The 13135-nt window shown below is 34.3% G+C and overlaps 1 protein-coding gene across 1 annotated transcript; it reads left to right on the plus strand.

Annotated features, from left to right (window-relative positions):
• The first annotated feature begins 867 nt into the window (after positions 1-867).
• Positions 868-8559, plus strand: LOC115442174 (trimethyllysine dioxygenase, mitochondrial). Its single transcript, XM_030167168.2, has 8 exons — positions 868-1099; positions 1840-1939; positions 2225-2337; positions 2695-2915; positions 3178-3353; positions 6251-6478; positions 7479-7612; positions 8398-8559. Exons 1-8 carry the CDS (start codon positions 1087-1089, stop codon positions 8532-8534), a joined length of 1122 nt encoding a protein of 373 aa, XP_030023028.1. The 5' UTR covers positions 868-1086; the 3' UTR covers positions 8535-8559.
• The last annotated feature ends 4576 nt before the right edge of the window (positions 8560-13135 follow it).

Below are 13135 nucleotides of genomic sequence, written 5' to 3' on the forward strand. Positions count from 1 at the left end.
CACTCGCGCGTCCTTCTGAGGGCATTATGTTTTTGTTTATAATATTACATCATTTAATTATTGCTATTGCTTGCTTTCTCGCCACCTTTATTCTTAATAAAATAAAAGCTTGGATCTAGTAGGAATATTTACACGAACACCAGCAAAACTCTCAGGAATTATAAGTCAATAGAAGTCAGTTTTGTAAAGTAATAGAGGTTAGAAAAATGTGAGAAATATAAAGCGATTTTGTGGCACGTAGGCATTTAAATATAAATATATAAAATCCATTGTATAGTATTATTAACTATGTGCGTTATGTTTTTTTTATATGTGTGCAGTAAAATAATTGGTTTAAATATCGATGCCACATATCGTACAGAAAAGAGATAGATATTGACCGCACAATTAGTTTGTCTCTTTTTAGAATACAGTTAACTTGTGAAGATATTATCCAGTCATGTTTAAAATGAATAATTCAGATGTTGCGTTGAGTTATACGTATTAGATTAAACTTTACCGTGTTAGTAGAGTTTATCTTTAACCGGACGTAGGTACAGATAACAAACCGAATACAATATTAATAATAAATTAATAACTTCTATTATTAATTTATTATTAATACTCCAGCGTAGGCAGGTCCCTCACGAGATGGACCGACGACCTGGTGAGGGTCGCCGGAATCCGATGGATGAGGGCAGCCCAGAACCGGTCCCTATGGCGCTCAATAGGAGAGGCCTATGACTAGCAGTGGACGATTCCCGGCTGAAATGGTGATGATGAATAACTTCTATTAAGACATTGATAAAGTGTTATGATATTATGAGTCATCTGGGTTTGTTAAATTGGTATTATTTACCAAACAATTAGTAGTTTAAGACCTTAACAAGAAACTATGTATATATCAAAATGATCTTTTATGGATAAACAGACAAATAGACCAGTCACATCTAGCAGTTTTTTGTATGATTCAATTATGGCATAATAAGTAATTGACCTAAACACTGACCGGTTCTTGTGATAACAAATGTTTGAAAATCACTTGCTAGTTATTGTCATTGCTATTGTGTACTTTGGAGTGTAAATACGTCACTGGTTTGTTTAAAAATGAACGATAAAGGTAAGGAAAGATTTATTCTAGAAAAAATATATTTTTTTTACTTTTTTTATTTGTTTTATATGTTATTTTTTATGAATTATTATGGCAGTGATGTTATTTCATTGAATATATATTATTGAAAATATATTGTTAAGAAATAATTAGTAATAAAATTTATTAAATCATCGATGTAGACCGTATCCGTCTCTTGATGATGACAGTATGCACCCCTTTGAGGGCGACTTTAACTGGTTTGAAATAAGGTCTATTTTTGTTAATCAATTTTTGAGAGCGGGACAATCCATGGGTACATCATCAGATTATAGCTACATAACAATAATATAGTATCACGACGCTAATCTTGTTTATCTTAATGTGTGTATCAACTATTTTATATAAATTGAATGATATCCCAAACCGAGTTGTTTATACCGTAGTGTGAAAGTTATAAACCAGTTTATATATCTAAAATTCACATATTATATAGTAATACCCGTTTATAGTCACTTCATCAATCAGTTTATCTTAATGAGTGTATCAACATTTGCTATATAAACTGGATGATATCCTAAACCGGGTTGTTTATACCGTAGTGTAAAAGTTGTAAACTAGTTTATGTCAGTATTTTCTTCAAAAAATTAATTCAAATAATATCCTTTCATAGTCACTTCATCAATCATCAACGATAGAGTTTCATTTATTACAAATTTTTATTTATTTTTTTATTTGTGCTAACTTTGTTAAAAATACGTTTTGAACAGGAATTGAAAGGGTGGTCACAGTAGGCAGCGCACTTGAAGTACATTTCGCGGAATCAAAGAAAATTACATTTGAATCATGTTGGCTTCGTGATCACTGCAGGTAATAATGATACTTAATAGGTATACGATTTAAGCATAATTTTGATTGTTTGACATATATATCACTCACTTAAAGACAACTAAAATTAATTATTATAAACATTTAATTGATAATTTTGACATTGTAGTAACTCGGTTAAATATTATGAATTCTGAACATGGAAAAGCTATTTGTAAAATAATAATAAAGTCTATACTTTCTATTGCAATGTTTACATAAGTCACTATAACTGTTTAAATACATTGTCCGTGTACCCTCATCACAATAAACCGTAAATTGTTTCAGGTGTGTCTCGTGCTACCACGCCAACACATTCCAGAGAGCTAAGCATTTACTAGAGATACCAGAGGCAACAATTGTTAAAGTTGAATATGATAAGAATCAGCTAATTGTAAAATGTATGTATACTTTAAATCTATATTTTTTTTCTAAAATAGTAAAAGACGAGACACGATTTAGTGGAGTAATGATATGAATTATCGTCTTATTGATGATAACAGTAAGTTGTAAACCGCAAAACTTGGTCTATCGATTTGAAAATCACACCTGGATTATTAGGGATTGGAATTTGTGCTCAAAATGGCGACATATTTATCTTTTATAATGTCACAAAACAATATCCTCGGCGAAGTGCGGGCGCCTAGTTAAGCGTTTGGTCACCAGTTCGGAAATTAATTCATGAGCATTTATTCTTTTACTTCTTTATGAGTTTACGGTTAAAAATATTTCAACATATATCTTTTATCTATTTCCAGGGAGCGACGAACATGAATCAGCCTACAAATCAGACTTCCTATCACAATTTGACTACAAAACCTGGAAAGAGAGTAGAAGACTTAAGCCTATATTATGGCGAGGACAAAAAGTCAATGAGAAAATAACAAAGATCCACGTCGATGAGTTTCTTAAGTCTGTGGAGGGACAGAGGAGTGTTTTCCAATCACTTCTCGACTACGGCGTCGCTTTGATTGAGGGCGTATGTATTTAATTGTGTTTTTCTTTAACTATAAATATTTTGTCGCTTGCCTAATACAATTTTTATTACTGTTTAGATCGAATATTTATTATTGCCTCTGAATCTAGCATAGAAAAGCATCAGTTTGGAGATGTTGGTTTAACAATCTATAGTAAATAATTTAACAGAAATTTTGTCTGAAATAGTTGTACTGATTTATAATGTAAAGGGATAAAAACGTCACAGTTCTGTACTATGTGATTTAAGACAGTGGTAATTTTAGGTGAAACCTTCTTTAGAAGCCACAGAAATTGTATGCAAGGCTTTGGGAGGAGTTCAGCACACAATCTTCGGCGGCATGTGGCAGTTTACTACCAAAGCCGTTCATGCGGACACTGCTTACACAAACCTACCTCTCGCCGTACATAACGATAACACATACTTCACCGAAGCCGCTGGGTATGTATACATAGACGTAAAATCGAGGAATATTCCTAAACCAGACCACAAGAAATATGTTCACTTTTACCTTTAATATTTACGTTCTAATGCGGAGATTTACTTTTACTTACATACCATTGTGTAGAAATACATTTTTTTCTTTGTATTGTATTTGATTATATATTCAAAACAGCCAAATCGTTTTGTATAAATATATCAAAAATGAAGAACGATCAAACAAATTACTCTTTCGGTCAAAACGATTCAGAACTTACAGTAAAGAAGGAAACCTGGAGAAAAATATTCGTTAAATGGAACACAAACTGTGACTGGGAGTAATATCAATTTCCCTAAGAGCTTTTTTTCAACCCACGACTTTTATTTACAATACGGTTAAATTAATTGAACCGTGAGAACAATACAATTCTTTTCATTGTCAACGAAATGAACGGCCCGAGAAAGAAAACCATTTTGATTTACACAATAATAAAGCTAGTTATTTTTTTAAGAGCGCGTCTATTTGTGACCCACTTCAGTCGGGATCCTTTCCGTCATTATTATTTCAAGGCTCGTTCGGAAAGCCTTCGCATTTTGGTCGCTTTCAAATTCTGTTTAGCAATTCGTTCACGGCTTTTCAGCCATTCGGCTTCCGTCCTTTGAATACAACCGAAATAATGCCTCTCTCAATTGGCCCACATCCGACTCAGATGTAGACTTAAAAAGAATGACTTCATTCCTACGTTGTATAGGTTTGATTTGTCCGACCTTCGATTTTTTCTCCTAGTGAACAAATTTTTTCTAAAAATCTTCATGAAGATCTCGAAGTATTCAAGTTTTGACCGTAATAACGAATGACGATGTTTCGGGTCGCGCCTTATATTTTAAGAGGGATCTTTTTTAAAAAATCTCATGATGTAGGAGAAATAAGCGCTCATTCTTTGACGTTGTTTATTAAATAAAAAATGTGTGAAAACATGTTTAGACGACATGTTTTGTGGTTAATATGAAGGATGTCGTCTCATTTTCTATTAACGGAGACAGCAAGAATTTATTTGAGTTGCGATTTTTTTATAGAGAGTAGTATTTTTTTTCGTTGCCTTAGTAAGCAAACGAGCAAGCGGCCTGCTGTCTATGGACTAAAGTAATGCCAGAGGTCATAGATATAATTAATGATAAATTATGATTACAAGGTGAAGAATCATCATTTATGATAATTGATTTAAAATATAGTCTTTAGCCAAACACACTAATACTTTGGTAATTGTTAAAACATTTTTATTGTACACTAAATATTTCTCATTTATGTTTAGATAGCTTTTGCCCGCGGCTCCGCCCGCGTTATAAAGTTTTTCGGGCTAAAGTTTTCCGTTATAAAAGTCACGCTATATATTTTCCCGGGAGCCTATGTTCTTCCCAGGGTCTCAGACTGTCTCCATACCAAATTTTATCCTAATACGTTGGGTAGTTTTTAAGTTTAACACGTTCGGGCAGACCGATGCAGCGGGGGACTTTGTTTTATGATATTTTTGTAAAACTTTTTAAGAGGAACAATCCCGTCATCCATTATTGTTGCATAACTTTAACCGTTTACGCAGCGCACGCAACAGAAGCTCTCAAAACTAATAAATTGTCCCCGTTTTTGCATCATGTTTCATTACTGCTCCGCTCCTATTGGTCATAGCGTGACGATATATAACCTATAGCACTCCAGGAACAAAGGGCTATCCAACACAAAAATATTTTTTCAGTTTGAACCGGTAGTTCCTGAGATTAGCCATTACTGCTCCGTTCCTATTGGGTATAGCGTGATGATATATAGCCTATAGCACTCCACGAACATAGGGCTATCCAACGCAAAAATAATTTTTCAGTTTGGACCAGTAGTTCCTGAGATTAGCGCGTTCAAACAAACAAACAAACAAACAAACAAACTCTTCAGCTTTATATAATAGTATAGATATAAATCAAATGATAAAAAGTAGAGTATGGAAATTACGGTTCAAAGTATGCCAGACAAGAATTTAAACTATAGATATATAAAACTACTAGCTTTTGCCCGCGGCTCCGCCCGCGTTATAAAGTTTTTTAGGCTAAAGTTTTCCGTTATAAAAGTAGTAGTTTCCCGGGAGCCTATGTTCTTCACGGGGTCTCAAACTGTCGCCGTACCAAATTTCATCTTAATACGTTGGGTAGTTTTTGAGTTTAACACGTTAAGGCAGACAGATGCAGCGGGGGACTTTTTTATATTATTTAGAACTTTTTAAGTGAAACAATCCCGTCATACATCATTGTTGCATAACTTTAACCGTTTACGCAGCGCAGGCAACGGAAGCTCTCAAAACTCATAATTTTCCCCGTTTTTGCAACATGTTTCATTACTGCTCCGCTCCTAATGGTTATAGCATGATGATATATAGCCTATAGCACTCCAGGAACAAAGGGCTATCCAACACAAAAAGATTTTTTCAGTTCAAACCGGTAGTTCCTGAGATTAGCCATTACTGCTCCGCTCCTATTGGTCATAGCGTGATGATATATAACCTATAGCTCTCCACAAACAAAGGGCTATCCAACGCAAAAAGAATTTTTCAGTTTGGACCGGTAGTTCCAGAGATTAGCCATTACTGCCCCGCTCCTATTGGGTATAGCGTGATGATATATAGCCTATAGCACTCCACGAATAAAGGGCTATCCAACGCAAAAATAATTTTTCAGTTTGGACCGGTAGTTCCTGAGATTAGCGCGTTCAAACAAACAAACAAACAAACAAACTCTTCAGCTTTATATAATAGTATAGATAAGAAGCACTTTTATACGTAGCATTAGAAGGATTGGCTACTTATATTTCAATATTAACTTACTTAATTTTAAAACGTTATTGAAAAAATATTTTCTTCTCAATTATTTTTTTACAGACTTCAGATCCTCCATTGTATTGAACATACAAGTGGTATCGGCGGTGAGACAATTTTAGTTGATGGGTTTTATGGTGCCAACTGTTTGAAAGAAGACCATCCTGAAGATTTTGAGTTTCTCACTATGTTTGACGTTGAAGCGGAGTATATAGAGGAAGGACATCACCACACTTTTGCTGCGCCAGTCATACAAATAGACAAGAAGACACAAGACTTAAAACAGATAAGGTAAAACCTTTTTAAAAAATATTTCCTTATAACAATAGCCCAACCCAGCCTAGTTAATGGTCCAATTATTATACCTGAATATTCGAATTGGTTCAATTTAAACTTAGAACATAAATGGTTTATACATAAAGGTAATAAATCGGTGTTGGAATAATAACTTAAGACTTTATGCAGCCATTGACACGGGTCTCCTAAAATCCCAAGCTAGGATTACCGGCCGAAACGTACAATATGAGCTTTGAGCTATATGACCTATATTCGCTTTTATTCTGTTTTACCTTATTTAAATAGTCGGACTACTTTTACTTACTGTAATGGATCTAAGAAAAATTTATGATTCTTCAATGAAAGTATAAGTGATACTAGATATTAAACAAAGTTATTATTAATATATATTTTCGGCGTCTTGCTTTATGGGGGTTACCAGATAAAGCTAAAGTTATCTATCTTTAGCTTTTGCCTGTGGCTCCGCCAGTGTGAAAAAGATTTTTCGGGATAAATATATTCCCGGGTTCAAAAGAAGCAGGCACTCAGGAGTATTGTAGCCTACTATGAGTAAAAAAATTAAAATCGGTTTAGTAGTTCTTGAGATTAGCGTATTCAAATAAACAATCACTTCAGCTATAATATTAGTACCTATAGTATTAGTAATTACCATTTAATGGTTGCTTGGTGGTCAATCTGGAACTTACAACATATTATGTTCATACGTATTTTTTATCCTGGCACAACAAAGCGACTGTGCTAGCCCTGATGATACATATAGTGTGTTCCAAAATCAACGATGGTCTCATTGGCCTGAACGGAACAGCTTACCGCAAGTCTTTGCAGCGTGACTTAATGTTTGCGTGGAATTTTAACGTTATGGTTGAGTAAATAGTGTTCAAATTCTTTATCTATTCATTATCATATCATAGTCTAACTGCAACTCAATAATGTCGTTAATCTAGCCTTAAACAAGAATCAATTGGATTATTCAATGGTCACGTCTATTTTCCAGATTCAATGTTTACGATCGCTCAGCAATGGCATTCAGTAGTAACGAGGAATGCAAACTATACTATCGTTCTCTGCGAAATTTGTCCCGATACTACGAAGACCCTTTGAGCCAGTGGCAGTTTAAATTGACACCAGGTGCAAACTGAAGAATTTTTTTATTTTCTTTTGATAATAATTTACAGCTACCGTTAATTATTATAGACAACAAGGTAATCACAAACCATATGATAAGATAGTCTTTGAGAGCATAATGATACCTAGAGAGCCGATAAAGTTACGAAATCCGGTTGCGCAATAATTGGTACATTCCTTCATCTTTATCCCATAAACGTAGGCAGAAACCATAGATTGCCATATTGCTGGATTTTGGCATACTTTATTCGCTTCCTCCACTTTCATTTATCTTCTCATGCATTCCTGTGGCTTAAGGATACTTTTGACCAGGCCTTTGCGAAGAATATTAGATATCTGATAAATATTCGATTGTTCCGTGCGGTCGACACCTACCGGCTGTTTTATTTACACTCGCCTCATATATACTCTTTTTCACTCTCCTATCATCCATCCTCTCGAAATACCCAAACTACCATAGTAAGTAGTATATAAACTATACTATAATACTAATAATAATATCAGCCCTGTATTATATACTTGCCCACTGCTGAGCACGGGCCTCCTCTACTACTGAGAGGGATTAGGCGATTTGTAGGCGATGTGTGGTTGCTGAGGCGGATTGATAGACTTCACACACCTTCGAAATTCCTATAGAGAACTTCTCAGATGTGCAGGTTTCCTCACGATGTTTTCCTTCACCGTTAAAGCGAACGATAAATTCATAACCACCATAGTATACACTTCTGCATTTTTGTCACACATGTATATCAGGCCAATGTGAATAACTATCCGGCTCCATTTTACAGGCACTGTGATGGTGATGGACAACTTCAGAGTTCTGCATGGAAGAACAGGTTTCTCCGGCACTCGAGTCTTGTGTGGTAGCTACGTGGCCCGCTCCGATTGGCTGGATAGAGCCCGATCACTCAAACTCATCCAATAAAATATAGATACTGATGACGGAAGTATAAATTGTTTTATTTTAACATAATTTACAGATAAGTCAATGTTGTGTTCTAAACTTACTATGAATACTAAATCTGGCGAATAAACAATATTTTTTTCCATCCAGGAAGAATTAAAAATAGCATACTGATTAGGAACCATGGATTTAAAAGTGTTTATAAGGCTTTGAAAGAAGGAAAACAAAAAGTATTTTATAAACGTTTATATATCTATAATAGATGCCCTTTAATTTAATTAGTGGAAAGAACGAATAAATAAAATTAGTAATCTAAAATCCTAATCACAGTTTTTTAAGGAACAAGACAAATTAAGAACTAAGATAATAATTTATAAATTGACCGACAATAGCAAAACAAGTAAGTTTATTACGAAATAAGAAAAAGATTAATCACTTATTTATTTATCTGATGAAAATGAAAATATGGAACAAAGGTTAAAAAAAATTATCCAATTTCTTTCTAGACACATTTAACATTAATAACAATATAAAGATGTATTTCGGTTGGTTGCACGCAATTTGTGCGACCAATGCGTTCTAGTGACGTGGAATCAGTGGTAAAATAGTATTAAGTTTGATTGTCTAAATTACCTACCAATTTGCATAAAGGTCTATTTTATCGTGAGTATGCTACATTCAGTGAAAGAAACAATACAATATTATAAAGAATGTAATCCTTTTGAAGTAAATGATTCGGTCATACAATTTAGCAAATACAATTTTAAAATATAAATTATAATTATAGGTTTTATTGTAAAAAATATCTTCACCGGATTTTTTTTTAAGCATGAGATATAGATTGATGTAAAATGTGACAGGTCTAAATTTCACGAAATATTTTTAAAAATCCATCACAATGGGGAGATGAATGGAGCCTGAAACCAGAGCGGGTGTGCTAAATCGGCGATAGCGGCTGACTGATGGCAACAAAAATATTGGATGGCGTGGCGAAAAATGGAGAATTCCAGTCAAATTTTAAAGTTGCAACTATAGCTATCTGGTACACAGTTTCAAATCTATGATTGTTGTGACAGTGTCATATTATTTCGTGGGCCATTGACACAGACTTACACACTAATTAATTTAATTTCTAAAGGGGTAGACACAGGTGCAACTAGCAATCTCACTATTTGCCATGTCTATTCCGTCCCATAATGTGAATGGCCAAGGGAGAATATTGTACAATTTTCCCAAACTAGGATTCGTACCCAAGGTCAGTAGACAGTAGTCTTTGAGCAGTAGTCGTTCTAATTAACAGTAGAAGAAAATAATTAATTACTTTTTAAAGCCGTATAGTACAATCTGTACAAAGAGATTAATATTCTCAACATCAGTCCGAAATTCCATGTTGGGTATTAAGGTAATCTCGGCTTGCCCAAATCCGGGTTGCAAGCATTCTTGGCATGCATCTGTTGTGGCAGTTTGGTTGGCCATCGGGATTATCTTGAATGACAGCGTAGCCTCGGTTACCAACGCTTTATCGAAACACTAAATGCTTCAACTATGCCGTAACATGTCTAGAATATTATTTATTACATCTATAAAAACTTTTGGAAGAATTGTTTCCGTATATAATGTAGACAAGATTATCTAGAAGTTAAAAACGTAGAAACCTCTGACGTCTTTATCTTATCTATTTTTACGATGTAATTATATGAAAATTTAAACATCTCTAAGGGTCTCCTTCACAACCTTCTCGTAAATGTTATTTCTGTCAGTTAACGCATAAGATAGTTATGCTGAATGTACTCTTTCGTTTACCATTAATTTGAGAGTTTGAGTTTTGTATTTGGTCGCCCTATATTATATTATTTATATTCAACGATTATAATCGTTTACTCAGAACCGTGTTAGTAAATCAAACTCACTTTTGAGTCACATTGGAGACAACGTATTGAGCTATTTAATAAATCAAACTTAACTAATTATTTCAGAGATTGTTCTCAACGGAATTGATGCTTTTACACAAACAAAAGTCAGAGTCAATATCTGTCAGATATTGTGACTCAAAATGTTATTTGAGATGATGTTAATATGATTGTAAATAGCGTGTATCTTAAGATGCCAATGTTAGTTTAATAGCGTCTCATCTAATATCGTACTTGAAAGTTACATTGAGTTATTAGTATGTCTTTTAAACATTGTAAAACAATAATTTTATCTTGTTCCAAGTAATTACAATTCCAAATTATAAAGGTAAAATTATTAACCTAATGACAACCCGTTAAATTCTGAAATTGTGCATAAAGTAAAGTAGTTAGTAAATTTACGGGTATTACAGAAATTTGCTTACCCAAAACTTCATCGGTGCTAAATTTTATGTTACGCGCACAAGTTGCGAAGTTCACTTGATAAGTTTTGTTTGGTGCTAAGGTTTAAGATATCGGAGGCTTTAGATTGAAGCAGAATTGTGGACAGCTCACAATTTAAGGGAAAATTTATGGAGGCCGATGTGGTGAGGGCAAATTGATTGATACTAGCTAAGTGCTTTCAGTAATTCGTTATTTCTCGTGATGGTCTGAATTTTGTAGTAAAATAGTTTTTGTTGATAGTTTGTTTGCAAGGTTTATTTTTATATACATAAATAAAATATAAATATGATACACTACGTATCACTATAACATATAAAAATAATTATTAAGTATTATATAAATTTATGGTATATTGAATGTAGATTTGCATTAAAAACGTTGATGGTGCCAATATTGGCCGAATAAAAATATCATGGCCTAGATTAGGCTAAAATTACATTTGCACAAATACCTATATTAATATATATTTTTATACGAGTACAAATTTGGAAATCCACAGAAATAACGAAGAAATACCATAAATACTAAAACTGCAGACTATTTCAGAAATGTAAGAAATTTCTTTGAGATTGGTTTACCTTTATCCTTTAAACTTCGAGGGCGAGGTTCGGAATCAGCAGCTCACAAGCAATAAGTTCTTTGGTTTAGCAGAACAACATTCCTTACTCTCAAGACATTTCCGCTTGAATTTACCCTTAGTTTCAACGAAATAGTTCAACAGAATGTTGACAGTTACAAAAATACTTTTAGCGCGTCGTCAAATCTGATACTAGCAATTAGAAACGGATAGCTTTGAGATTACTTTATCTTGGAAAATATTTATTTGGTAGTGAAATATTTGCAATCCTTAACCCCATAACGCTTATATGGGACTGTCGAAGTTATAGTTGTAAAAAACTGGATGGTTTTGAGAATAAATGTCGATCTAGGCAGGAAAAATAGAAATAATAAAAACAGAACGTTATTTTTGAAGTCATTTCCACTTTTGTAAAGCTACTTAACATATTCGTAGAAGCTCCCGCCGAACTGGAAGATAACTTAATTATCTAATAAAAGGAAAATAATTGCTACGTTATAAGTGAAAAAATATTCGAAACCTCTGAATTAGCAGGGAGAAGGTATTTTTGTCGCGCATAAAAAATAAGATAAAGTATTTCGCTTTGAATTTTTTTAATAAAAGGAACAAAGCTAAGGCGTGCGGCGTTTGAGGCGTTATTTTATGACTTTCTTTTATAATAATTCTTGTGTTTTTTTGTGTCACTTTTGGGAAACGAGTAACCTGGTATTAAATAATATCCAACACCTAGAAACGCTCAAAATTCTAGAAAAAGCATGGATGCACTTACGACCTTAAAAGAAATAAAATAAGAAAGGAAATGATTCCTTTTGACAAATTACTGTATTAGGTATCTACCAACTAACCCACTTTATTTACTATATTAGGCTGAAATATTCTTAAATTAATGTCATATTGATCAGACATAGCCCATAGGTTTAGCAAGTTAAAGTGGCAGTGGGCTGGGCACATAGCTCGAAGAACCGATGGCCGTTGGGGTTGAAAGGTTCTAGAGTGGACGCCACGCACAGGCAAGCGAAATGTCGGACGCCCGTCTACAAGGTGGACGGACGACCTGGCTAAGGTCGCAGGAAGTCGCTGGATGCAGGCCGCTTCCAACAGGTCGACGTGGAGATCCTTGGGGGAGGCCTGTGTTCAGCAGTGGACCTTTGGCTGAGCTGAATGAATGAATGAATGATCAGAAAACCCGTCTGTGAGATAAAAAAGGAACCGTTTGCTTTATAATTTTCACCCATATTTGAAATTACTCATAATCATACTGCCCCGGTGTCGAATTTCATCTTAGCACGATCGCAGTTTTGAGGACTCGGGGTCAATCGTCGGGTCGCGCAAAGTGATATTGGGTTTTCTATTTAGTAAAAGTCCGGAGTCCGGAATTTGTGCCCTATACGGCGATAGGCTCGCTCCTATCACATCATGGGACGGATCACACACTGTGGAAAGTGGGTGTATCGGTTATGCCTTTCCCTTCGGAGGTAAAAGGCGTGAGAGTGTGTTTCTTAATTATTCTGTTAATACTTTTGTTGAGACCTTGAAGTCTACATTTAGTGTGATTATGTTTAAAAAAAAACAGTATTTATATTAGCCTTCTTGATTTACTTTTAGCATCCTTCAATACATAAATTTCATCAAAAATACTTGCAATATTTTAGGATCCTCGGGACATATAAATGTTTCAATCATTCGGAGAT

The sequence above is a fragment of the Manduca sexta genome, chromosome 22 (genome assembly GCF_014839805.1).
Source record: "Manduca sexta isolate Smith_Timp_Sample1 chromosome 22, JHU_Msex_v1.0, whole genome shotgun sequence".
Taxonomy (NCBI): Eukaryota; Metazoa; Arthropoda; class Insecta; order Lepidoptera; family Sphingidae; genus Manduca; species Manduca sexta.

Bases quoted from the DNA above. Each gene is read 5' to 3' on its own strand.
- LOC115442174 (XM_030167168.2), top strand. The intron at 2,916-3,177 runs GTATGTATTTAA...TGGTAATTTTAG, and splicing joins GCGTCGCTTTGATTGAGGGC to GTGAAACCTTCTTTAGAAGC. The intron at 6,479-7,478 runs GTAAAACCTTTT...TCTATTTTCCAG, and splicing joins CAAGACTTAAAACAGATAAG to ATTCAATGTTTACGATCGCT.